Here is a 27,355-nt window from a genome sequence, read left to right on the forward strand (position 1 = left end):
GTGGGCTGCTTTACCGCCGCCATCTGGGCAGCACCTTGCTACCCCATCTAATCCAGATATGGGCAGAGCTAGGGCGTGTGTGGAGCTGAGTCTCCCATTAGCATAGTTAGCACATGTGAGCCCTGTCTGAAGGCTAACCCAAGGCTAATTCATTTGCTGGTGAATAAGCTAGTTAATGAGGTAAGCTAACAAGTCACGTATGTATGTTGAGCGCAGACACTGATACCTGCTAGTTACTGCTAACGTTTACATGAAATAATTTCCCTCAACTCAAAAACTGGAGCATACTTCCTCACGTTCTGTTAGTCAACTAAGCGCACAGTATTTGTCTGAAGTATTTGCATGAAAAAAGGCACCAACACCACAAACACAGTGAATGTGACACCCACCTGTCACTCAAAGCAGTCACACCCTTAATTATACATGTTTAAGCCTTATCACAACAACCTCATACAGTTGTCATGAAGGGGCAAACCAGCTATAGAGACCATTTTGTACCAGGCTGTAAACATGTTTATTTCTGCTGTAAAGTTGGGCATTTAAGAACTCAAATGTCAGTTCGAGGAACTGACACTTCTGTGTTGGCTTCATTTTTCCCCAGAGGTTGCCGCTTAGAAAATGTTGTATAAAGCCTTTTGTGGCTCCAGAGGAAGCTGTATGAAGTCTGTAAAATTCACTCAAGTGATGTCACTTAAGTCAGCATCACTTGTGTTTGCCATATTTTGACAAAAAAGAAGACTGTACGGAATAAGAAAGACAATATCTGGTTCTGCTGTATTGATTTTGAAACTTTTTGTATTGTCCATTGTGAGTTTGCCAATTATACAGGAGTGCAATGCAAAATCTTTCAACAATAAAAACTTTCAACTGTTCATCATCATAGGCTGGTTTTCTTGCTATGTTCAAACAAACCAATAATCATCAAGAAATACTGTTTTGTTGTCTTGTTTCAATCTTGTGTTTAGTTTTACTTTGTTTACATTTGGATCAGAGGTTGTGCCTTCAAATGACCACATAACATACAGTAAAGATATCATTCTGACCTAAAACCTCAAGGTCAACCAAGACAACAGCAGTTCATGGTTAGATATTTTCAGTTGGAGCATCTGCATGCTGTCTGTGAAGGGAAACAAAAATCAAACCAGTTGCCAAATAAACCTGCTCATTAGACTAGCAACCAGCTCATAGTATAGAAACCAACCTGAATGCAGACAATTGAGTGCCATGCAGGAATACGGAGAGCTACGACAAATATAGCTTAAAGCATGACAGTCAGCATGAACCTCATGACTCATTTCAGTGCAAAGAAATGGCACATGACCAGTGTTCACTTGTATGTTGTGTATGTATGTGGGTGTGCAACTATGTATTCATGTGATGTGATTAACACACCACAACACCAATACAAAAATAAAAATGTGTTAATTATACCGTGATTCATTACCTCATTACATTTAAACTACATACATGCCTTTCAATACTTTAGCAAACAATAAACCAGCTGGTATCATGTGGGGTACTTATTGTGTTTCATGTGTGAACACAGACTGAATCAGAAATGATCAGCTCTCACCCTGTTCCTATTTTTTCGGCTCATATTTTCTGCAGACAGAAAAACCAGACAAAAATCAAAGAAATGAGTGGATGAGAAGGACGTGAGCCACAGTAATACTCCAACTATTGACCTACTGAATCTTCACCTCAACATTTCTTCTTCAGGATCTATCAGACGGACAATTTGGTTAAAAACTGTCCGGCTTTTTGCCACCACCTTCCTTAACATGATGGCAAAAGTGGCACTTCTGCCACCAGCTGAAGCCTCTCTCAGTATAATGGTTCGCTTCCGTCCCCCTGCCCCTTGCAGCTGCTCGCGCTCTCCCCTTCTCTTCCTCTGGTTCTCTGCAGCTGACAGGACGGTGCAGGCCAGGGGACAATTAGAGAAGCGTGGGAGAGACAGCTGGACCTGTTGCCAATTACACTGACTGTGACCAGGAACCACACACATAAGCCACTTTAATGGGCTCAGACTGCACATTTAAGCACATGGTACTTGTGGACTTAATGTGAGTTGACTTAAACTGATTTTCAGAAATGAAAAATAAAATAAAAAAGTGTTAGTTTTATTTATTCATCTCCATAGGAAAAAGTTAGATAGTGAGTAAAAGTGCTTTCTGAGGAACAACTTGTAGTGTTGGCTTCTACATACATATGCAGCAAAATAATGTAACAGAGCAACAAAGTGACTGTGAGAACAGACTGCTGCAGTATCTGGTGTCTCCAAACTGCACAGGAAACAGTGACATGATCAAGTAGTTTCATGTGTGTGCTAAATCTAAGAATGGACAATATGTCCACTCCACCATCATCAGTTCAAGTCTGTCATCAGTAGCAGATCTTTCCCAGCAGCATACTCTGCAGCTGCCTGATCCTGCTTTCCTGTGGCAGCAGACTCTTCTCTGCTCGCTCCTCCTCCTCCAGCAGCTGCTCGATGTAGCAGGAGGAGCCCAGCAGGATGTGGCCTGTGGCCTGCATGGAGAAGATGGTCCATCGCAGAGCCTCCCTGGAAGCACAGCACAGAGAGACAGGGAAAGTATAAGAGAGTTGTCATAAATAGCAAATTCCCATATGTGCAGATGGTTACACAGATACACACAAACACAGCATTTGAGTAACTTAGGATACATATGTATGAGAATTGCTGCTGTCTTTCAGCTGCTCCCATGAGGGGTCACCACAGCAGATCACCACCCGCCAATTTGAGCTTTCATAGGTTATACACCAGATGACCTTCCTGATGCCAACCTGGGTTTGGAGGACCGAGGGATCGAACCATAAACCCAGAGACCAACAGTCGATGTGCTCTACCACTTGAGCCATGGCTGACCAAACATATGTATGAAAGTATTATCACTAAAAACAATGACATGTAATTTTTTGAGTAATTGTCATAGAAAACAATATAGACAAGCATGACAGACCACACAAGCTGATTAGCAAACTGCTGACAGGAAATATTCACAACCTCAGATGGTAATTTCACACATCAGCTGCATCTCATAAAACTGAAATCTAAGAAACAAACCTCCTCCATCGCAGTGTGAGCGCAAAAGCCTCATATATGACAAGTCTGCAAAATTTAATCCTCTCTGACTGAAGCTCTATGGCAAAGATGAAAACCAGCAGATCTCAGCAGCAGTGACATAACTCCCAAAATTAATCTCTAGTAAAATCAAGCCTTTGTTCTTCTGTGATCTGACCATTTTAACTCTGCCACCCACACAAGTATACACGGTACAATATGACTTCATGCTTTACATGTCAGTGGCTGTGCACAGAACGCTGTAAGCGGTGTTGATATGTTGTTAAAGCGGCTGACACACAGTAGGAAATGGACCAGAAAATAACTGAATTGTTGGTGGGTGGCTGAATTCATGAATTATGAATCATTAAAATGGATCAAATTTCATCTCTAACTGGATTAAGCTGTTACTAAGAATCCAGATAGCACTTCAGTGAAGTCACCAGAGAGATGCTTTGAGAAAAGAGACAAATCAGTTACATAAGAGTTCAACACAAAAGCATAAAAATATCAGAAGATCTCATATATTTGGCAGGCACTCACTTCAACATGTTTTTGGCAGCGTAACAGCGCAGGTCATAGGACACAGAATAAACACCGTACAGGGTTGCTTTGACGTTCAGGCAGCCAATGAAATCTTTAGGGTTGTTCTTGTAGAGGTCAAAGGTCAGCTTGGCCACATCTGTCCGGCGCAGCGGCCGGTGGTCACTGAGCTGATCTCTCGAGGGGCTGTTCTGCGAGGGGACAGGAAGAGAAACATAAGTCAGGTCAAAAGGACACAGACACATTTTGTTGGTGTGCCAGCAAACTGGGCCAAATGACAGCACACAGCTCCACCAGCACACACTTGGGTAACAGACTGAAGCAGCTCCTGCTGACGACAAATGAAAAAGATGATTATGAAGATGGGAAAAGCAAATGACCATGAGACGAGGTCCATGTCAGGTCATCAGAGTAAATATTAAGGAGGGGATGCAAATCATCACATGCATCAATTTCTATGGAGATTAATTGCTTTTGGGTGAATACAATTCAAATTTGATGATACCCCTGGGTCTCATTAATATTCAAATCCAGCCTCTCATTTTTCCTCTACAAATTATGAAGGAAGAAACTAATCTCTGGTGTTTGCCTGTGTTTTGCCTTTGCACAATAACTCACATATTACTCCCCTACTCAGTTTGAATGCTGAAATATTTTTCATTATTAAATTTCACTGAATATTTCATGTATTATTAATCAGACCAGATTCATGTAGCGTCCCTATTCATGGCTGCTTCATTAATGACACAGACACTTCTCTATCGGTTCAGTCAATACATGAAAGAAACACTGGCATAACAGAAGCTGAATAAAAGGAGACAGTATCAGTATGTTACGGTTCCCACAGTGTAATGCAGTGAAGCAAATGATCAACAGTGTCACCTAGTGGTTAATGTGAAAAGAGTCATACTGGATGTGGGGTCCACTTCTGTCCTTTCTCCAGGACCATGAGGACGGTGTTATCAGCCAGTGTCTGGAAGAACTCCTCTGTGTCCACACCTGTGCCATCCTCATCCAGCACCAACGCACTGACACACGGTACGCTCAGCGAGTCGCTGACCTGAGGAAGCAGGGATGAAAAGAAACGCACAGCAAGTGCATCGCTGGGTGAATAATGTGCCACGTCATGGGACCAGATGCACATTACTCAAGAGGCAGAACTTCACATCACACAGAGCCACTGACACATCAATCTTATGAACTTTTCCCAGCATGAGCTTGAAATGTGTATGAGCATCACAGACGGTACAGCAGTGAGTGAGTCACAGGCCAGTCTGTGTTAATTTTAGTGCTCTATAAACACACCAGGGTGTCTCCCTGCTTCATCACTATGTCTTTAATCTTACCATTCCTTCAACTGAATGGCAACTGACTCAATGCTCGATTATCTTCTCCCACAACTATGTCACAACTCCTCCTCCTCCCCCACCCTACACCTCACATCCCCTGCTCTTCCCTCTCCTCACCTTGTTCATCAAGTCTTCTAGCGCGTCTGCCATGATGCCTTTCTTCACACTGCGGTCAGCATTTGTGACTCTGAAGGGCTTTGGCTGAGGAGCTAGACCCGACAGGAGCTGCTGCGTCATGGAAGCACTGGCTGACACGCTGGCTGTCACACACCTGAGAAAAAGAAACATACAGAACAATCTGTAGCTACATCTCAAAAGTTAAACCTCTCTATAAACTGGTGATAGTGATGACCATCACATCCAGCTCATGAAGCAGTGCTCTTACTTGGAGAGGGAAGACGGAGTCAAAAGGCTGAGAGACTTCATGGCATAATCCATCTGAGAGCACCTGGACCTGTGATTGGAAGTAGAACAGTTGAGCAACTAGACTGCAACTAACTGCAAGGCAACACATCAGCACTAGCACAGGGTTATATTACTAACAGGCCTCACAGAAAAGAAGGAACAAGTAGTCGATTTGAGGGAACATTGCAGCTTGAAAGTTAATACATTTTACGTTCCATTATTAAATTAAGGCAAACGACCAAAACTAAATTTGATTTAGTATCTACATTTCCATATGTACATGAATCATAATTTGCTAATCTGTAAAATAAATCCCTCTTCCTCTATAAACTACACACATTTCAGAACACATTCCTGATAAAGATGACAAAGGAAATCTACAACAGAAATAATCCTTTTTAGAAAGGTGACACACACAACTGTTGTCCTGACCGTGTGCGAATATAATCCTTAGTTCCTGACGTCTTCTCCCAACTGCGCTTGGACAACTAAACCTCTGTGACAACACACTCTATTCTCTTGTTGCTGTTTCTTGCACCACTTGGTCACTGAACTTTACACTAATGACTGTTGAGCTAGTTGCGTACCACCAAGCTTTATTGAGTAATTCTCCATGAACACTCCCACTAACCCTCCCCATGACAGCCCTGGATTCCAGTTTATGTACAGAAACACAGTGACATTCACTGAGCACCTTAAAGAGTCAGTTCACCCAAACAGCAGAAATGCATTTTCTCACTTACCCTCTTGTGGTATGTGACCAAACAGATGGTTTTGGTTTAACAGGCCCAGGTTTTGCAATATCTGCAAACTTTTTTTTTTTTTTCCTTTTTTTTTTCAGAAGACACAGGGAAGAACTGCTGACAGTGTTTTCTATGGATTATGAAGATTAGCCTGTATATTGTAATTGGAAGACTTAAAATTAAAATTCCAAGCCAAATTCTACTCGCCTTCGCTGTATTGGGGTGGCAGCAGACATTTCTGTCCACATGGCTAAATAGTGAGAATGTGTTTTTTTGTAATTTGGGTGAATCAACCAAGTAAATCAGATGTCACATACAGTGTGGACATCAAACTAAAATGAAATAAACACAGACAAGAAACAGATGAAACAGACAATGATCTAGTTGGATTTCATCCCATTAATACAGTTAAATATGGAGAGTAAATGTGGTAATTATGCAAAAATACAGGCATTTGGCTGCTGTACTCATTTTTAAACTTCCATTATTTTAAAAGGGTAAACTACTCACCTACATATAGCCCCATAAGGGCTATATGACAAAATGAGGCTAAATGAAATTTCCCACATTAGGTCATCGTTCAATGTTCACCATGTTATCTATGTTATCTTACAAGTGTAGGATTAAGCAGGCAAGGTGTGTCCAGCCCTCTCAGTGTTGTCACATCATGTTACACAACCAAATCTATAGGTAGTCTGAGATTTCCTGTGTACACCAGTGACAACAGTTCAAACCCAGGGATTGATATGAAAATGATGTGCCAGTAATCTTACCCAGGTACGACTTTAAATCTGCTGTTTAAGTAGGAAAACACAGAGCCTCAGAGTAAAGTCAAAGTAAAGATGACTGAATGTTTGTCTCACTGAAAAAAAAAACAGAAGTGACAAGGTGTGATCTCACAAACCTGTTGAAACAATAGAAATAGGCAAAACACAACCCTGCTCAAGAGCACAATAAGTTTTGATTTACACAAAAAGCTAGAGAATACAAACTATTCTAGTTCCACTGCTATTCTCTTACACAATTCACATGCCATCGCCAGTAGCTATATTTCACACTGTCTGTGAGCTTTAGACACAGCTGAGCAGCACATCATTCACACCCAGCAGAGTCCTGTATGACTGCGGCATTAAGAGAGGAAACAGAGGCAATGGGGGTGAAAATTAATCTTTTCACATCTGCAGAACACACACACAGTTCTGACATTAAGTATATTGTTTGCTTACTGGACAGGCCATAATCCTGTACTCTTGTTTTTTGTCACACTGCTAAATTGCCATACAAAAGCTTTCTGAAAAAAGAGAAGGAAAAAGTCTAAGCATAAAAGATGACTCAAAATTAAAATGTTGGATTATCAGAGGTGTTCAGGTTAATACATGACATAACTGCCAACTCAAAAGAGGAAACCTGGTGAGGAAATCAACTTGTTGTTTTCTTTGGTTTCTAAGATAACATACGCCAAGCATTCAGATAGATGTCAAGATAATAAAATCCATAAAGATCGTAACCAGAAATTAGTATACCAACAGATAACTTGGATTTGAGGTAAGAACAGAGGTAGACTGAAGGGGGGGGGGGGGGTTTTTTTTTTTTTTTTTTTTTTTTTGGGGGGGGGGGGGGGGGGGGGGGGATTTCTAACCACTAAGGGGTAGGCCTTATACAGAAAACAGAGGAAAACAGTCTCCTTAATCAAAGGCAGACTCCATCACGAAGGACCCTTCACCCCACCTTCACCACTCCTTTCACTTACTCCCATCAGGCAGATGCTTCAAAGCACCACTGGCCAAAAAGAGAAATTACTTTCTGGTACAATATCCACCTTAAACAAGTCCAAATGGACTCTGAGTACTTTTAATGCAGCCTTGTACAGCTGCTCTTATTTATGGACCTGTTGTGTTTTAATGCAATTTTAAGTGAGACTTTTCATATGTATGTATATGTTTTTTTATGTTGTTTGAGTCCCTAACCTAATATTGTTTTTTAACACTCTGTGATAGATCGTAGTTTTGTTTAATTTTTTTTATTTTTATCTTGAACCATAAATAAAGATCATACCACCATAGCTAAATGTTGAATTTAACAAAATTTGCGGTGGTGTCTGAGAGATGTGCTTGATATGATAAAAGTTAAGGTGGAGCAGGGAAACAGTAAAACAGTAAAACTTACCTTTCCCCTTTATGTTCCTGCTGTTAAGTGTCCACGAGTCTGCCACTGCCTCTGCCCTAATTAACAACACCTGGATTATACTAATTAAGCACCACGATTTGCGCCATTTTGGCTAACTCTTTCTCTCCCTGGCTGTGTTTCAATTGGCTTACTCACTAACTTACTCACACTTGCTATTTTGAGTGCATAAGTGCGTTCACATTGATAAATTTAGCAAAAGGTAGGCTAAGTACCCGGAAGGTGCACACAAAACAGCCCAAAAAATTGATCCCCAACGGTCGCCATCTTGGCTACGTAGCAGAAGGGTCGGGACCACCAACGTATTTTCAAACTTGTGGAATCGCAGATTTCAGTTGAAGGAGTTAATTTCCGTGTTGCGTCACACAATAGGGGCACGCACGGGAGGGTAAAACGTTTATTTTGAAGTGAAGTTAGCGAAGCGGTGGGCAGCAGGGCAGGTGGGCAGCAGTCGAGGTCACCTGTTGCGATCGTCATTTCCGGTGAGTGGTCAACGGCAGTGTGATTTGGGAGTATACCTTGTGACCCGCTTGTGACACACTGTACTACATGTGAGTGTAAAACGGCTTTAGATCGTTTGCAACAGTCAATCCAGTGCTGAGGTCGACATGATGAATAATTTTACTACATCCGTCTTTGGCCAAACTGTTTGCTAATACAACAACAGCCATAGAAGTTAAAGACATGTAGATTGCAGGCTGTTTGTAGAAGAGGCAATGAGGACATCATGCGGACAAGCGACGAACTGCTTCAATTGAGACTCCAGCAGGTAGGAAACACCGGGTTTGGCGTTAGATGCTGTGTTCACTCTCACTGTCATCTGACCTTATTCCTAAACTGGAGTCTATATCTCCTGAGACGCCCACTGTCACTCTTTGCTGTCATTTCAATGCGTTAGACAGTGGTGGAAGAGAAGTGGAAGTATTCTTTAGCAATGACACAATGTAAAAATACTCCAGTAAAAGGTGCTTAGAAAGTACAAGCAAGTACCTTAGTTTTACTTTGAAGTCCAGGTATAGTACACCTTACTTTAATGCAACATTTCAGACTTCAGACTACTTTAATACATACACATAATTATAAGACACAATTCACAATTAAAGATTAATGGCCTCTTAAAAACAGACTTAGGGCCTCTTATCATGTTTCAGATGTTTATGAGTTAATAGTTCAAGAAAGAGATCTTTGCTTTAAATGTTTCAGATGGTTTGATCTGAATTACTGTTGGAGGGCCAAAAGCAAGTACAGACTGGAGGAAAATTTGCAGATGTGTCAGAATTGTGTTTCTACGCCATAGATCATCTCAGGACCACTCAGATTCATCTTTTTTGGAGGGGTCTGACCCCAAGGTTGGAGACCTAGGTACAATTGATGACTAATAAAGCTAACTGTTCGACCAGCTACAGCACAAAAATGCTGGTTATACACTATTACCAATTTAATATAGTTACATACATTCACAGGGCGGCATTTTTTCACAGAACAAGTACTATATTTTTGAAACTGAGTTGAATCATTTGGCTGCTAATACTTTTTCAATGCAGGACTCTTACTTGTACTCAAGTATTTTTTAAATAACTGTACTGCTACTTTGACATAAGTAAAGGATCTGAGTCGTTATTCTACCACTGCTGATGCATTAATGGGATAGCAGTATTTTGATAATAAATCTGGTTGAGGTGGAGATCATTTAAATTTTATTAGCTGGTTTTATGTTTAAGAATACTAATTTTACTTGGCAAATAAATATTGAGCAAAAAGAACAATAATTTCCTCTGAAATGTAAAGCACATTAAAATGGAAATACTCAAGTGAAGTAAGAGTACCTCAAAACTGTACAGTACTTGTGCGTAGTTACTTTCTGCCACTGCCACTGGACACATCTTTGGTCCACATTTATTTTCTGTATCTTTAGCAACTACTGTAGCAGAAATACACTTGTCCAGGCCGATATGTGAAACGACTTTCAACCCAAACTGAAAAGGCTAAATAAAGACTGTGGCGACTCAGAGGAATACACGCATTACATAAATTGCTTGTACGATAACAGAAGCCTGAGAAAACCTTTTAGTCTCCCTCAAATAGAATATGGTTACATTATTCTTATGGCAGTGTAAACATCGTGCTCCTTGATGCCAGCTAGGGCAACAGGCAAATGCTAATAGCTGAGTAATTGCTGAGTCATTTGTATATTTTCTGGGGTTAGATCATTTCTGTGGCGCTCAGCAGTGGATTGGTGGTCTTACTGATTTATATGTATTGTATTCTAATCACAATAACAGTGGTAACTTCTGTGTTTGTGAGCTTAAGTGTTTCTCATTTTATTCATTTTATTCATTTTCTGTTCTGTTTGCACAGTATTGACTCTGTTGTTAAAGCTACAGTAGCTTTAAGTGATACATGAAATAAGTTAAGGTCACGACCAGTGTAAAACAGAACAAACTCATGTAAATCAGATGAGCAGTTTATTTCACTCTGTTGCTTCACATTTCATGCTCACTGCAGGAGCTCAGATGAATCATGCCACAGATATTAGTCTAATGCAGAGCAGATAATGCATCAGACTTAAAATAGCTGCGACTTGTTTGCCAAATTTATCAAGTAATAGTGAACAAAGGTCTATAGAAAGGGTCGGCTCTTCTTTCAGAGGTCAATATCCTGCCCATGTCTTTGTCCTGTTATCACACTCCAGACCCCGCTGCGTGTGACGCAGGCTCATTTGGCTCAGACGCATTCATTTGTGCTTTATGGCTTGCTGATGCTTGTAATTATACTAAGCGTGTGTGATATCAGTGCAGGGTGAAATTAATTAGACTTCAGAAAAAAATATTATTATCATAATGGATTTAATTGAACAACCTTTTCTTTGAATTCAAGATTTCACATGCAAACACAAGAAACAGATCTCAGAACCTGATCACACTTTCTGACCCACGGTTGAATAATCTTTGAGACAAAAGACCAGCTTCATCTTACATAGCTGACATTGTTTGCAGTGTCCTTTTGTTCGATTATGTTTTACATCCTTCCTTCTAGTTATTAGTATTTGAAGAGTCCGTCCTTGGAGTGTTTGTGTATAATGAGGTAATATAATAAATTATGTAATGCAAATATAAAAGTAAAGCAGACCTAAGCTCTAAAGGAAAGATACAGACCGCAATGACTGTTTGCACCTGAACTAACATTGTTTCTAACCAGGTGCCGGTGCCACAATGTGTTAACTCCACTACGAGGTGATATTTTCTCCATCAAGCCCCCTGACTGCTCCCAGGGGCTTTTCATTTCCTCTTGCCTATTCTTGCCATTAGTTCTGCGTTCGCTGCAGCCTTGGTCCTCATGTCCTGGTTCTTGGCCAGGTCTATGAGGACACTGAGGATGCTGGTGGGAACATCGAGAGACAGGGCGAAGCGGGACCCCTGCTGGGCTCTCTTTGGCACCTGGGAGGCTGGGCGTGGGGCTCGTGCTCGCCTGAGCACCGTGTGATGCTCTGGCCGGAGCAATGAGTTCAACACCCCACTGCGGTTTAGGATGTCAACAGCCAGCATGTCCCTCTGTGTGTCTTCATCGAGTTTGGCAAGAGCAGGGGTGCTCCTCTGACTCTGGACACACCAAGGCAACAGCAGAGCCAGGCAGAAACACACACGCACATGTCTCATGGTCAGAGCTGTCTGCAGGGAGAGAAGAACAACACATCAACCAGTGGCTCAAAATTACACACACATCTGTAAAAGTTTATTCAGTGATGGCAGGCATCCAGAATTTCCTTTTTATAATAATGTGACTGAAGAAACCAACAAAACATGGTCATTCATACTGATTTCATATCATAAATGAGGGCAGTGGTGAAAATCAAGTGAAGGTTTTAAGATGGGATTTGTGCACAGTGGGATGCAACACAACAGTAGAATAATATAAGAGTGGAACAATAACATCCAACGCCTGCAATATCCAAACCAAGACATCAACTAACATTTCAGGAGAAATAACCAGTGCATTAATAATAGATAAATGAAGTATCCAGTGTGCAGTCGCTGGTATATTGTAGAAATAAAAGCATGTTTAAACACAAAATCAGTCAACATTTTTTTCAAGTTTTAAATGCCTTGCAGAAAATGATAAATTAACAATTTTTTTTAGCCATTTGTCCTATAAATCGTCAATTTTTGTCCAGCTTTTGAAGATATCATGCAATATTTTCTGATTTATGTGCTTGGCACTATCAAGTGCCGTAATCTTAATCCATACTTACTCAGTGTCACCACTGTGAAATGTTATTAACTTGGCAAAAAGGCACTTCTCCCTCCTGTGGTCTAATGCAGGACTCTGGTGATGCTCTCTTGTCTTTGACCGTCAGATATCCTGTGATACTGTATCTTCTGTCTCCCAGCTTCTTCTTCTTCTTCTTCTTGAGCTACTGGAGGAGCAACCTGTGTGGCAGCAATCGGATGTTCAACTGGACTTCTGCCTGCTCGTCCACGACTTTGTCTTCACCCCCATCAGTCTATGTTGTGACACTGCCCTCTCCACTCTCTGTTTATCTTTTACATTTCTAGAGCCCGTCGCCCTCCCCTCATTTCATCTCATTTCCTCCACACTCACTGCCGTCTTTCTCTTTCTAAAAATAACACGATGGTGATCACAATAGTTTGCCTATAATTAATTGGACAGTTGCTTCAGTCTGCTGTCAAAGAACAACCAAAACCCACCTCCTCTTTTCATAAGTTAAGTTTCAGCAAGCTGCAAAAACAACATACATCAGATTAACATGTTCACTTTCCTGTCATGGTGTTTTGAGTTCATGTGTTGTCAGTCATTCATACAGACTGGGTGAGCATAGGGGAAACATGACATGTTAAAAACAGACACACAGTGGTAATACAAACAACATTGTCACTGAAGATGAGTGATTTCATGGTATTACAGCTTGTTGTGATTATCTTTTTGGGTTCTATTGTGTTTGTGATTTCTAATGCTGTCTTATTGATTTTCTTCTGAATGGGAAAGAAGTAGAACCAGATTTAAGTGCTTAAGCCCCCTACACTTCAGAATTACAATGCCAAATATAACAATCAACTTATTGTGCAGTTAGGAAAGTGAGTGGCAGTTACAAAGATCTGTCATTAACCAGGCACAAAAACACAGGGATTGCACCTGAATCTCACCCATTTCTGTAACCACCAGGCATTTGTTGGCCTATCTCATCTCAAACACAGAAGAAACTGTCACTGAACAAATAACAAGCTAAGTGAAAGAAAAAGTGATTCTCATCTTCAGCCCAGACGATCGTCACACTCTCTCAAACATTGTTCCTGTGCATGCAGTTTGCTTTTTGTGTAGTTTTACTAACAGAGCTTGTTTTAAAAAAAAAAAAAAAATCCCATTAACTTGTCGGCTTACAGACAAAACCTCAGGATCAAAAACAAGCAGTTTACGTCAGAAACTCACAAAAAACCTGTTCTATATGGAGGAGCAGGCCCAAATTATACCACAGTACTGTGACCGTGATCAAATTGTACAGGGTGCATTTAGTTGGCCACTAAAATGTGGTGTCATCAGTTAGAGACAACTGCATTTTTAAAAAATATGGCATGTTTCTTAATAATTAAGCAGAATGAAACTGAAAATTGGTTTCAGTTTTAAGGCTTGTATGACAGCCGTCTCAGCCATGTGTATACCTCTCCTTGTACTGCAACTTGAAATGCTTGCAAAGGTATGACATTTCAGACACTGTGCATTGTTGCCACCTAATGGAACATATTGTATGAGTACACAATCTGTGTATTTACAGAACACAGAGGAGCAGAAGACGGGAGTGTTGGGGGTTACACAGAGGAGCAATGATAGAGAAAGCCCTCTGGAGAGCAACTAAGGAGGAAGAGGCTGTCAGGCTCAGGAGGGAAACTCACCGAGACAAAGCCTACCTCGTTTCCTGAGTCACCTCCAGTCCAGCCCATCAACGGATTTATCCTCATCTGACTAATGATTTGAATATTACAAGTACAGCCTGATTGTGATAGTTGGGCCCTCGGGGGCCCTCAGGATTATGAGCTGTCTGAGTTACCCTCAGATAAACAAACATGGGTCACACAAATGTCATTCAGCAGCAAATAGATGTCCTGAGTCGTACCAGTAGCATTATTGTCACAGTAACATCATGGCGCAGGATAACGTATGAATGTGAGATGATGTCATCTCTGTGACTCAAGATGCAACATATATATCACAGCAGGTCCTGGTTTATCTCTCATGTAGCCTAATGACGTATGTTCTGTATACAATAAACTTAATATAGGCCTATCAGGGAGCATCTCACCATCTCATCTGAGCAGTGATGTCAACCTAACCATGTTGAAGATTTAAATTCTCAATATGGTTTAATTCTACTGAAAAAAGGAAATGATCATGTAATAGCAAGACAATGCTGACAATGACACTTAAATGCTAAAAAAAATGTGTTTAAATTCAACATGAGATGTGTTGTGTACTTGATGACTACGCTGCATTCTCCTGTACAGAAAACAGAGTTCAGATCAATGGTTTACAGCATTTTATTTTCATCGGAATGAGAGCTTCTGTTATGTACAATAGAGGACAGAAACAAATGTTACAGAAATTATAAATATACTCTTGCTCCAAACTGACTGTATTCAGTACCAACTGTGATGTGTCCTGTAGATATTTTGTATTGAAGTCTGCCCTCTTTCCCCTCCCCTCTGCAAGTTGGTACCAGGGGATGAGGACCTGTGCTGTAAAATCAAGAGGTAAATCACATGTACCATGTATAGGCTGACTACCCCCCTCATGGCTAACTAAGTGTGATCAGTGGGCGGGATAAGAGAGGGAGGCAGGGAGGGGAAAGAGGATGGATGGCTGCCTGCCAACATGTGGACAATTCTCAAGTGTTCACTCTCGCAGCGGTGACAGGAGGAGAGCAAGGTAAAGTTGAGGAGGAAGATGAATAGCAAACATGGGACAATTGGAGCAACACAACGGATTTTAAAACCTGAGCCAGTACATGGCACTGCGAATTCTGTTGTAGTCGGGTAGCTGCTCAACGGGGCCTGGAAGAGAGACGGGAGAGACAGTTTAGAGAAAATCATTACAGTATGACCTCTAGCTTCGCTGTGAAAGGATTAAAACCACAGCAGAACTCACCGACAGCTGCCACAGCAGGACACTTATCGTAAATATATTTGGAGCAGACGTCACGAACCATCCCGGGGTTCACGGCCTGAGAGGAGAGATGGGGAGGAAGTCAGAACTCTTATCCTGGAGACAGACTGAAACACCTCACAATTTTAGCCAGATTTTAAAAGGCACTGTATCACAAAATAATTTTCTTCCTTCAACTGTACACCAGTCCAGGTCAGAAGTGTCGACTCACATCGATCCGAGCGTCCCACTCGGCCAGAGGAATACGCCGGCCGTAGTTCAGGATGTGTCTGCCGATGTCATCACAAATTGGTGTTGTTCCTAACCAACAAACAGGTATGTTAATTTGTGATTCCAATAAGCTTGTGTGTGTAAATGCAAGACAGACACTTTATGTACCATTGAGCTGTCCAACCAGGCTGGCCTTCAGAGCGTTCTTGCCTCTGGCTACATCACTCTCTGTCACTGTGGTGCACAGGTTCATCCTGCAAGGCGGGGAGAAGATAAAACTAAATATGGGCATTGTCCTATAAACTAAACAGTGTTTCCTCTAGGCAGCGAGGGCAAACGCAAAATTAGCAAAAGCCAAATTATTATAAATTATTTCTTTCTCCATTTATTTAATAATTATGACAGTAATCACCATGTTGATACTGAACTAAAACTGAAGGTCACTACTAAGGTAAACTACTGATATGACAAAGTGATATGATGGGGAAGACGATGTCTCACTCCGTATGAACTAAAGAAAGATTTGTGGTTGTACAGTGGTGTTACAGAGCGGAGCTTCTTCCCTCACAAACTGTCTCTGAGAAGTGCTAACGACATGTAGAGAGCGCACAGACCGACAACAGCTAAGTTTAATTTAGGCCTGACATCAAGTTACTGAGAGTATCAACATTAATTAGTGACAGCTGATACAACGTACCTCCGGCGCCGTTTTTGTGATTTTAACGACCTGAAACAATGCTCAGCACTGGCTGAGAAGAGAGGCTGCAGCTGAATGTTTTGCTAATGATTATTAGCTTCAGAACCCGTATGTCTTTCCAATCTTGTTTCTCTTCTCTCCCTCTCGTCAGGTGCGGACATCTCACCAGATTGGGTGTGTGCATGGATGCATGGACGTGTCTCCACTTCCTGTATCCCTCACTTCATATTGAGAGCCCTCCACAAAGTTGTGTAATTGCTCAATTGCTAAATGCAATTGCTAGAGTGATATAATACAGTTGGTGTTCTGTGTCTGTGTGAGAGTGTGTGTCGTCATCACATGCATTATTTAGTCATTACTGACCAAGCATTCTGGGACCAATGCATCATGTCCTCGATGTGGTTTTTATCAGTCACAAAGTAGATGCCCAGCAGGCCGGTGTCGCTGTAGGAGGAGTGGAAGGCCTGGAAGCTGTGACACAGGTTCTCCTCCACTGCCAGGCGAGCCAGACGGCTACTCAGATGCTGCATGTGAGAGGAAAGAATAGATGCTGATGTTCTACTGTTCTTAAAGATGTGCTTCATAATCAGAGTGGGATTTTATAACACTATGGTCAGGTAGTAGCTCGAAAATATTTGTGTTGTTAAGTTGAATAATTTGAGCATCAGCTAGTTGGGACTGATGGTACAGTGACAGTGTTAACAATTAAAAATATGTCAAAACTGTCCCGGAAAAATCCTTATCTCTGGATTTAAACCTAAAATAGATTACATTCCGCACAATGTCTCATAAAACTGTGACAAGGATGGCGGCAAAGCAAGTATGTTCCAATTATAGTGTTTTATCATACTTCATCAAGAAAAATGGAATACAAAAGTGCATTTAAGACCTGAGTAAATTGAACAAACTTTACAACGTGATGAGCTGCTATTCCACCCACAGATGGGTGCTCCATGAGTAAACCAATTTTTCCTGCTTTGTATTTTAGGTGTTGTTCCTCCCGACAGGTCCAGAGGCAGGGGTGAGACCCCTGACCCAGGTTTTGAGAGAGGACTATGATCTACCCCTCCATAATGGCCACTTAAGATATCATCAACCTCAAGTGGGCAAAGCTTAAAGGGGACAGTGCTGAACCAATGCAAGGTTTTTCCTGCATAGAGAATTGGGAGGTGGCTGCCTCCGTCAAATTTCGTGCCGTCTCCGCCTCCCGACAAAATTCTAGTACTTGTTTTCTCTGTACTCAGTGTATTTGAGGTTTGTAACAGTAATGGAATGGGAATGGAAATGTAGTGGCACTGTATCGTAATCCGTGCATCAGGCAAAGCCACCCGAAATTGCCAAAGAAGAATATGAATGGATTTTCTGCCTGCGGAAGGAGGCGGCGAACTGATTTTGCTGCTATTCAAACAAGTGAATATTATCTCTTTTACACCCAAGCACACCAAGCATCTTGAAAAGTTTTCCCAAATGAACATTACATCCCATTGTGTATGTTTTTTTAGCAGAGATGTCTCAAATCACATTATTTTAAAAAGAGAGTTTGCTAGGAGGAGAATCACAAGGACAAGTGAAACAGTGCAGAGTGCAGACATCATTAGTTCTAATGTGGAAAAAAACGTTAATTCATGTTACTGACAAGATACGGTTTATGTGTCATGACTGAGAGTAGGCCTAGTTCTCAGCCACAAGTGGAAGGTGCTGGTGGAGGAGAGGATCAGAGCGCTAGAGAGGAGTCAAGGCGAGTCTTTAGGAGTATATTAACGATTGTATTAAAGCCGATGTTTATAAGATTTTAACATCAGTTTTTATTAATCTTTCTAGATGTTCTCAAAGCATAGAGTGAGTGGCTTTGACTTGCAGTGGCTGAAGAGATAATGATGATGAAAATATAAATATTGCCCCCCCGACCGGTCATACGGTTAGTACCGGCCCCGCGTAATTTTCGGCCAGGAAAAACCCTGCAATGGGATGAATTTACTTCAGCAGGTGTTATGGTTCATCAGGGTTGTCTTTCCTAACCTGCATAAACTAACACGCCTGTATTAGTACATATCACACCAACCTTTCCGCCACCGAAGGTGAGGTCATAGCTGCCGATGATGGAGTTGGCCACCATGAGAGGCACGATGTCTGGGCTGGCAGCACTGGCACCCTCCACAGCAATGGCAACGTGTGCCAGAGGCAAAGCATCATCACGCATACTGATCTGAGGAGAGGCAGGAAAGGAACAGATCAACAAAAGGATCTTCATGTGTTTGAAAATAAAATGCTGCTTCCTGTATTGAATATATACGGGATGCAATTTGTCCCGTATTTTCGTTCATGTTATGTCCTCAAAGTGCTGTGATTAATGTAATGTCAAGTAATAATTTTGCATACTCTTCCCGGGACTTACGTTAAATGTACTAACTCTCTGCCCCTCGCACAGTTTCTAACAAAGATCAGGGTAGAGGTGAAGTGATTGTCAGGGCATTGTGCCACAGATCCATGAGGAGGTCTGAGAAGCCTCACAGTCTGAGTGTGTGATGAAGCTAAGACCAATAAGCCAACTGTTATAAGCTTGTTATTTTAATAACCTGGTGTTCCTGATGTAATGTATTAAAATAATAGTTAAGGAAATATAATGGTGAAAATCCCAGTAGTATAATAAAGGTAATAAACGTGACGAAACAGTCGTGAAAAAATATACTCCTGAGTAACAATATCAACACATCTCACCTCGCTGCCTGTAAATCGGCACGGTGACAACAAAGGGACGGCATCTCCCTCATACTCAAAAGACACTCCACTGAAGTGAGACTTGGCCAGAGTGACCAGCTCATCATGGTTCACACCTTAAAAAAAGGAAGCACAACGGATGAACACCAAGTCATTCCAGTGAAAATAGAAACTCCCAGGCTACAGTGTGTGTTAGGAGGAAGAGGACCTACCTCCTGCAGCAGCCAGCACCATGCGAGGAGCCTTGTAGTGGCTGTTGATATAATCCACCAGGTCCTGGCGGGTCAGAATCCTGGAAGAATTGAACAACATGAGCATCGCCACTAATTTACACAGTGGTGTAGAATAAAATATTACATGAATATTATGTGTTTTGGTAGTGGATGTGCAACTTCTGAGCCCATTCATTTTAACACTGAACTGTTTTAACAGAAATGTGCTTTTGATGAAAACAATTCTGAATTATTCTGAGATGGTGACTAATGTGTAAATTGTACAGTGTGTATGTATGTTTGTATGAATGTGTGTGTGTGTGTGTGTGTGTGTGTGTTAGACCATGCAGTTCCTCCTACCTGGCATTGCCAGAAGGTCCCAGCACACTGTGTCCCAGAGGAGTGCCCTGGAAGGCCGTGGCATGCAGCAGGTCCAGGCAAACTTCCTGCAGGTTGCCCTCAACTTCCTCTAGCTCGCGCAGCACCACGCCCCTCTGCTGCTCAAGCTCTGCCTCATTCAGCGAGCAGCTCTGCACCACCTCTGACAGCAACTCCACGGCTGGTAAACAGAGAGGAAAAATGATCATTCTTAATGCCTTCATCTTCCAAACAAGAATATGTTTTATTTTACAAGGAAGCCTTGAGATCAGGTTATTGTCAAAACTAGAGAATTATTTAATTTTGCTGCATGTACACAGGTCAAGTCACCTTTGGGGAGATCTTTGGCCAGGGTCTTCATGTAGTATGCAGTGTGCTCCCGAGAGGTGTAGGCGCTCAGGTGAGCACCCATTGACTCCACCTGCTGCTCTAGGGCTGTCTGAGGGTGCTTTTTTGTCCCCTGGGGGGAGACCAGAGAGGTGAATAAAAGGAACTGTGTAATGGCAATGATTGATTAACATATAGTTCATGTAGGACAAGGTCATGAAGTCTACTAATGTTTACCTTGAAAGCCATGTGCTCCAGGAAGAAGCCTGCTCCGTTGTTCTTCTCATTCTCATAGCGACTGCCAGAGCTGATCCACAGTCCAACCTGTGACAGAGAGGAGATACGTGGAGAATGGGGGACATGTTCATCTACAAACTCTCACTGATCATGTACCATTTAATTAAAATGAGATAACAACCCCTTAAATGATTGTAAATAGACCCCCTGTTGCTGCGTTCTTACGGTGCATGTGGCATGTCCAGTCTCCTCAGATGCAACCCTCAAACCATTGTCCAGGGCAGTGAGGCGGGTCTCAGGGGCTCCCACCAGGCTCTGAGCATAGCTGACCGAGGCCTGCCCACGCCTCAAAGACAGCAGGATGGGCTACAATCATAGAGACACATAGAGGAAACAAGAGTCATTTAAAAATCCTGTTAAAATAGCAGAACTTTCTGTACACATTTAACTCCTGGGAGAACCACTCACATGTTGTCTTGTACTACAAAATACGAAGGCTTTAGAAATGTTAGTGAAAAAAAACTTTCACCTGAGTTATAACCTGCCTTGTGCAAGTTTCAAAGTTTTTAAGATAAACTGTATCTTGCTGATGAAACAAATTGAAAGCAGTAATCGGGAAATAGGAAGCTCATGTTTGGGGTCCACTGTGAGTCAGACTACATTACTTTAAACCCACTCATGTTGATATGTTCACATGAAAAGTAATAGTAGAAATATTTGGCACAGGACAGCACTTAACCTTAAGGCTGGCAGCTGACATTGACACCACCACCTGCATATCTACCAAATGAAATAACTAATGAAAGACCATACCTGAAGACAATATCAATATATATTCTACCTGTTTCTATACGGCATGTAAAAATGTCTATTTTAGGTCCATCAACTTGCACTATAAGGTAAAGGGACGACATTATGGAGCTATTTTCATTAACAGGTGATATTTTCAAGGTTCCGAATAATTTATGAGAAAAATCTAAGGTGATATTGAATGTTTATTTCAAATTTCAAGAACACGTAGTGATTATTACAAAACCCCAAAACACTGTCCAAGAAAATGTAAAAAGCAGACGTTGCTCAGCCCAGTGTCAAACATCATCTAGTATTAATGTCACTGTCCAGCTTTCACGTTACTTTCCCGCTTGCTATAAAGTACTTCTTCACCAATCAAACATTTTGACAATCTATAAGAGTACAGACTGTCTTTGTCAGCATCTGTCATTCCAAAGTCACCGTGCTAAAGCCGTTAGCCAGGAAGCTTGGCTGTGGGGGGCAAGTGAGGACAAGTCACAAAAGTTACAGCTGCTGACCTTGTGAATTAACAAATACGACTGAAACGATGACAGGCTGATCTCAATAACACACATAAAGTGGACGGTTCACATAAAGTGATTGTAACAACAGGTTCTGCCTCATTTGTCAGGTGACCTTGCATTTACTGCTAGCTAGCTAGTGCTAACCGGTTAGCTAGCCCCTTTCCGTTTTGTACTGCGGACAACTCAGCTAGCAGTTAGCGAGCGTTGAGCCGCTTTCAATTCCATACTAAACAAAACTTTTCTTCGTAGCCTTTTAAATCTATACTCACACTGCGGGATTTGGCAAGGGCTCGACCCACGGTGCTCCCAACTCGGCACACGGACGCCGCCATTTCTCAGTGGTTACAGAAATCAGGGAGAGTCTCTTCTTCGCCGTCTGGTGAAAATGTTCATCACCTCTTCACTTGTGTATTATCGCCACCAGCTGTTCATTACGCGTTGTTGAGGGAGAGGTTTGTGCTTTTTGTTTTGGAGTTTGCTCCCATTGGAGTAATTATTCAGATAAACAATATATGCAGTTCAATATTATATATTCTCATGTAATATAATGGGTTCTTGTGTTTTTCCCTCCTGTTTGTTGGGTTATATGGTGCTTGGCAATGTTTTATTCAACATGCACTTTTCTGTTCTTCTTGCTATATGATAGAAAAAAAAACCTATTTCCTTTACGTGATGGGATACTTCATTTGAACCCAGTCATGCTCTCAATGCATATTCTTGAAGTGTATCTTGCTGATGAAATTAAGTTGAACAAAGTCATCAGCTAATGGGAGGCCCGTTGGGGTCCACTGTAAATCAGACTATATGTCTTTAAGCTCACTCTTGTTGATCCATTCATATGCAAAACAAGAGTAGAAATATTTGGCACAGGGTAGCACCTAACCTAAGGCTTGCAGTTGACATTGACACCACCTCACCTTTGCATTCATGACCCACAAACTTTGCTCTCATCATTTCTACCTGTGCATTATACTCCAAATCAAATGACTGCTGGACTGACTCACATATAAACATGTTGGGTTTTCCTCATGTCTCTAGTGCTTGAACCACAACGCCATGTCATTATTACTTCCACTCTGATATTATCACTAAAACTTCAGTTATTTGGTGTTTACACATATCTAATTTCTTGCTGCATTTGACTGGCTCTTCTCTGTATCTCAGTTTATCTCAGACATTACTACCATGGTGATTTACACTACAGTGTAAACAATGTCCGCTCCTTGAGAAAAGACATCAGTTTTTTTTTTTACTTTTTAAAAAAAGTTTTTTACAACAATTCTCCAAGGCACCCATGATAAATTCAGCATCATGGGTGCCTTAGAGAATTACTGTAATAAAGGGTTGGTCCACCCCCAGTCAAACCTACTGTCTCACTTGCCTCATGCCACACAGTTAGTTTTGGACTCCACCAAAGTACATTGGAGGTGAATGGAGTTTTGTCTGTGATACTCACAGCACTGAAAGTGGCATTTAAGAAATTCAACAGCAACATTTCTGAAACAGTTTCCCTCTTAATCTGGGAAATCCACACTTTGCCATGAACAAACAATGGAACTACTTTATATGAGAGAAATCGTCCCTATATAAATTGTTGACCAAATGATGCTGCAGTTATAAACTCCATTACTACTTGTCTTATAGCAATAAAATACATGGATGAGCAATAATTTCTCAAAATTAAATGAGGACAAAACTGAAATCCTACCAGTCGCCCCTAAAACAAAAAGAGAAATGCTGTTCAATAATCTGGGGAAATTAACTCCCTGGATTAAATCCTAGGTTACAAATTTTTGTGTTATTTTAGACTGAGATCTAAGATTCAAATCCTACATCAACAAGGTGATGAAAACATAATTTTTTCAAGTCCAGCATTCATAAATCAAAAGCTGCTGAAAGACTGATTCATGCCTTGATTACTGTAATGCACTTTTTACTGACCTCCTGAAAGAAAACCCCCCTAAAAACACTGAGAGACTTCTGCTCATTCAAAACTCTGCAGCTCAACTATTATTCAGAACCAAGAGGAGAAAACACATTAGTCCAGTTTTAGCTGCCCTGCACTGGCTTCCTGTTACATTTAGAAGTTGATTTGAGGTCCTCCTCCTTATATATATTGCTAACTCATTGATTAACTATATACCTCCAAGAGCACTGCAATCTATCTCATCTACTACTCGTTTATTAAAGGTTCCCAGTAACAGTCGTAGGAAAATTGGTGATGCAGCCTTGTCAATTACAGCCCAAACCGATGGAACACACCACCTATAGATATCAGAGAAGTCAACTCGCTAAGTATTTTTGAAAGAAAGCAAAAACCTTCTCTCTTCACTTTAACTAGATTTGAAATGTTTCACTTTGCTCCACACATACCGTACGCACTGCAGCACTGTTATTGATAACCTGTTCTGTGGATTATCCAAAATAACAAGGACACTGTTGCATTAAAGTGAATTATTCAGTCAAAAAAATTGTAAACAAAAGCAGTGAAAGAAAAACAACACATGACAATCTTATTAAAGTGTTAATTTATTATGAGGTAGGCGAAAAACCCTGTGAAACAAAGGAGCACGTGCATTAATTACCTTCTCATGAAAGCTTTTTTAGGCACTCAAGGTGCTGGTGGCTGCTTGCTGGGACTGTGAAAGGGTCATTTCCAAAGGCAAAGACGGACCTTGGTGCTTCTCTGTGGTACAGGGTTGGACTTTGTCTGAGCAAACGTTTGATACTTCTGGTCTCCTCGTACACAAAAATACAGAGTGAGACTGGTCACTCATGGGCAGGTGGATGGACTTGTCAACAGTCATTGGCAGGTGAAGTGTGACGGTTTCAGTAGGGATGGGCACAGGTGGCTCAGGAGGAAGAGGAGGAGGTGGTAAAACCCTACTGCTGGTGTTTCTGAGCTGAGTCTCTGTACTGCTCAGCGGCATCTTAGACAGAGGCTTTACTTTTTCTTCTACAGGCTTCTTCTCCTTGACAGGACCATGACGTTTTGATGCTGAAAGGTTGGAAGGCCTCAGTGGAGGAAGAGGGCAAGAGCTCTGGATCTTGAAGCCCTCAACAAGTAGGTTGAGCCCGACATACTGTGGCACATCTACTGCTGCCTAGAGACCAGAGGTGACATCGAAAGTACTGTATGCCACCCTCACGATTTGATCCACTTAAATGTACACTATAACCTGAAGAGGAGGGAACACTCTTCCTTACCTGCCTATATATGAGCTGAAAGTCTCCCGTGTTTGCGGTGCGGTCAACTCTCCGGTCCAGGATGACTCGTAACGTGTCCTCCTGAACAGCACTACAGAGTCGGGCTGTGATACGGGTGGAGGGAGCCATTGTGGGACTAGCATTGATTTCGATCAGCCATGGACGCAGGTCACGTCCTGAGTAAAACAAACCAAAATATCTAACTGATGATGGTTTTTCTTTTTTCAGAGTAAAGTTACATAGAAAATATTGAAATGTAATTTGTATTAGAATTGAATTTTGTGTTTATTCTATTAGCACATATCATTTTGCAGCTCCTGAAAAACTATTTTAAAATATGAAATACTATGTGTTGAAGCATGCAGTATAACATACTGTAAAATGTAGCGTGCCATTGACAGTGAGCTCATTCTACCTAACATGAAGTCAGCGCCGTAGAGCTCAAAGGTGTTTTTGCGTGACTCCATCAGGTCCTGTGTTGTCTGTAATGCGTGTATGATAGCCTTCTTCATCCCTGGGACTACCACAGCCTGCCACTGAGCTTCCCGGCCCTGGCTGGACAGAAAGGTCCTGAACTGGTCATCTGACCACATGTTGTCTGCTGGGATGCCTCGATGTCGTTGTTTGGAGGGCCTGAGGTGCTTCTGGATGGAGTTATTGCACAGGTGGACAGAGCTGAGACGACAGGGTACAGAGAAATCAAGATTAGGCAAGAAAATGAGAGAATATGGGTGGCAGCTAATTGACAGAGGGTTAGAAGACATGATATGGTGACAAGTGCAGATATTCAGAAATCAGATTATGATTTTCAAAATCAAATATGGATGTTGTGAAGATATTATGATTACTAAAATATCAGGTGAGTGGGAAAACTGCTTTTAGAAGCTATCAAACTGTTTAATTTCAATATCTGATTAAAGTGGCATATGTCTAATTTTTGCTTATTATTTGTAACAACTGTGACGGCTTCTTATTCTTCTAGGCTGTCCTCCACAGCCAATTAAATTATATTCTTAGATAAATACCATTAAAGCCCAAATAAACTTAATTGCTCTTCTTTTAAGTTGAAAATTCCTTTCAGAAGAAACCTAAATCTATTTTAATAGGGTACTCATGTGTCCATGCATACCCTTAAAGAGTTGTTGGTCTAAGTAATCGTGTCTCCTGCCCATACTGGCTGTGGAAGGATTCCTTACTCATTCCTTGGATTACAAATCCAGTGTAAAAGGGGATAATCCTTGTTCTGTTCAAATATGCATTTCAGAGTTCAGTGAAAACTAATATGAAGCTTATTCAGCCTGAGTTAGTCAAATCACATATCTGTGAATCTCCCAGATTTAGTCTTTACAATAAAGTAACAAAAACTCTGTAGCAACAGAAAGAGGGGATTTTTTTTTTTCTTCTTTCATGGAACAAGAACTGCTGATTTTATCCTCCATCACTTCTATTGGAATGTAATTAGAAAGAGATCTCTTCACAACCAGTACAGACATGAGAAATGATTACAGCCACTCTGTGTACAGACTTGAATAAATGTAAGTGTATATAACAACATAGCCCCAAATCTGTTAATTACTAATAGTTGTTGCCTTTCGCCACTTTATTTGTATTGCTGCACCACATGAAAATAAGAAACTCTGGACACCTGGATATTTGCTTATGATTTTCATGTAACCACAATACCCCGAATTGCAGCCTAGTTAGAGCAACTTCATCCCTCCTCACAGGACAAATATAACCTTTCGCTTTTAACAGTCACTTGCACAGGAAAATAGCTTAAACCTCACACGTAGGTGTTTTTTTCAACAGAACATTAGATCAATCGTTCAGCCCAGGTGGCAGGATGAACATTCTTCTTAATTGGTGGGGAAGCAGCTTGCAGTTTTGGAACTGATTTAAAGTCTGCTTGGCAGATGTCAAAAACACCAAATACACACAAATTTAAATATACCCAATGGAGATACCTAACAGCCGTTTTCAGGTCATGCATGCACATAAAAATTAGATCTCCCGCCAAAATATATAGCTTAGTCAAAGCATAATCATAACCTATCTAGCCTTTTTTTGTCTCTCACTTCTCCTTTTTTTTTATTTCAATGTTCATTTGGTTTCACATCCCTTTATCAGTATGACTGTCTTACCTGTCCAGTTTATCTAGTGAGTAAGGCTGCGTAGAAAAACGCAAATAGCACTTTTTATAGAACCACACAGTTAGAGGGTTCCAGTCGGTGACCAGAAACCACTGGCGCATGTCAAACTTGGTGCCATGGACCAGCAAGGGGCGTTCCAGGTACTTCTGCACGACCCACTTGCTTTCCTTGATGAGGGTTGGATTAACCTTCACCAGCCTGAGGATCTCATCCAGACGTTTGACACATTTGATACCTAGAAGGCAGACGAAACAGGTCAGCCAGGACTTAGTCAGATATTATGTGAACTGTCTTTTAGTGTCTGACTTCTCACCTCTACCTCTGGACTTTGCTCCAGGTTTGATGATCCAGATGTTGTGTATGCCATCTATGTCCAGCTGTGGCCTGACCTCCCCCAGCCTCTGCAGCATGGCTTTGCAGCATTTGA

The 27,355-nt window shown here is 41.4% G+C and overlaps 4 protein-coding genes, 1 long non-coding RNA gene and 1 other non-coding gene across 7 annotated transcripts in view; 1 reads left to right on the forward strand and 5 right to left on the reverse strand.

Annotated features, from left to right (window-relative positions):
* Positions 1-2,109: 2,109 nt before the first annotated feature.
* cidec (cell death inducing DFFA like effector c) lies at positions 2,110-8,561 on the reverse strand. 2 transcript variants are annotated; one of them, XM_023427830.2, is made up of 6 exons: positions 8,286-8,561; positions 5,357-5,425; positions 5,089-5,242; positions 4,533-4,682; positions 3,623-3,813; positions 2,110-2,560 (listed from the first exon to the last, which is right to left on the reverse strand). In XM_023427830.2, the coding sequence occupies exons 2-6, from the start codon at positions 5,407-5,409 to the stop codon at positions 2,383-2,385; spliced, it is 726 nt and encodes a 241-aa protein (XP_023283598.1). In that variant the 5' UTR covers positions 5,410-5,425; positions 8,286-8,561; the 3' UTR covers positions 2,110-2,382. The 2 variants fall into 2 exon arrangements, with proteins under 2 accessions (XP_023283598.1, XP_023283596.1); XM_023427828.2 differs by lacking the exon at positions 8,286-8,561 and adding an exon at positions 5,809-5,953.
* Positions 8,562-8,596: 35 nt separating this feature from the next.
* On the forward strand, positions 8,597-15,305 carry LOC147817875 (uncharacterized). Its single transcript, XR_015438570.1, has 2 exons — positions 8,597-9,072; positions 14,092-15,305. It is a non-coding gene; the product is annotated as an uncharacterized LOC147817875 (long non-coding RNA).
* LOC147817876 (uncharacterized) lies at positions 10,773-14,080 on the reverse strand. Its single transcript, XM_087179750.1, has 2 exons — positions 12,553-14,080; positions 10,773-11,971 (listed from the first exon to the last, which is right to left on the reverse strand). Exon 2 carries the CDS (start codon positions 11,957-11,959, stop codon positions 11,582-11,584), a length of 378 nt encoding a protein of 125 aa, XP_087035876.1. The 5' UTR covers positions 11,960-11,971; positions 12,553-14,080; the 3' UTR covers positions 10,773-11,581.
* On the reverse strand, positions 14,836-21,972 carry uqcrc1 (ubiquinol-cytochrome c reductase core protein 1). Its single transcript, XM_023427981.2, has 13 exons — positions 21,841-21,972; positions 20,481-20,621; positions 20,256-20,342; positions 20,022-20,151; positions 19,674-19,872; positions 19,314-19,393; positions 19,102-19,217; positions 18,446-18,589; positions 16,747-16,907; positions 15,855-15,940; positions 15,688-15,776; positions 15,459-15,534; positions 14,836-15,364 (listed from the first exon to the last, which is right to left on the reverse strand). Exons 1-13 carry the CDS (start codon positions 21,901-21,903, stop codon positions 15,300-15,302), a joined length of 1,437 nt encoding a protein of 478 aa, XP_023283749.1. The 5' UTR covers positions 21,904-21,972; the 3' UTR covers positions 14,836-15,299.
* LOC111671018 (small nucleolar RNA SNORA26) lies at positions 17,373-17,493 on the reverse strand. The gene has a single exon (XR_002761901.1). It is a non-coding gene; the product is annotated as a small nucleolar RNA SNORA26 (small nucleolar RNA).
* Positions 21,973-24,122: 2,150 nt separating the features above from the next.
* The window catches only part of LOC111670994 (tubulin monoglycylase TTLL3-like), an 8,669-nt gene continuing 5,436 nt past the window's right edge, over positions 24,123-27,355 (reverse strand). Inside the window, exon 14 of the mRNA XM_087179784.1 lies at positions 24,123-24,675. Coding sequence (XP_087035910.1) covers positions 24,175-24,675 — 501 coding nt within the window. The 3' untranslated portion in view covers positions 24,123-24,174. The remainder of the gene's footprint in view (positions 24,676-27,355) is intronic.

This window comes from Seriola lalandi, unplaced genomic scaffold (assembly GCF_002814215.2).
Source record: "Seriola lalandi dorsalis isolate HSWRI2012SDOR001 ecotype SW California unplaced genomic scaffold, Sedor1 jcf7180002054864, whole genome shotgun sequence".
NCBI classification, from domain to species: domain Eukaryota; kingdom Metazoa; phylum Chordata; class Actinopteri; order Carangiformes; family Carangidae; genus Seriola; species Seriola lalandi.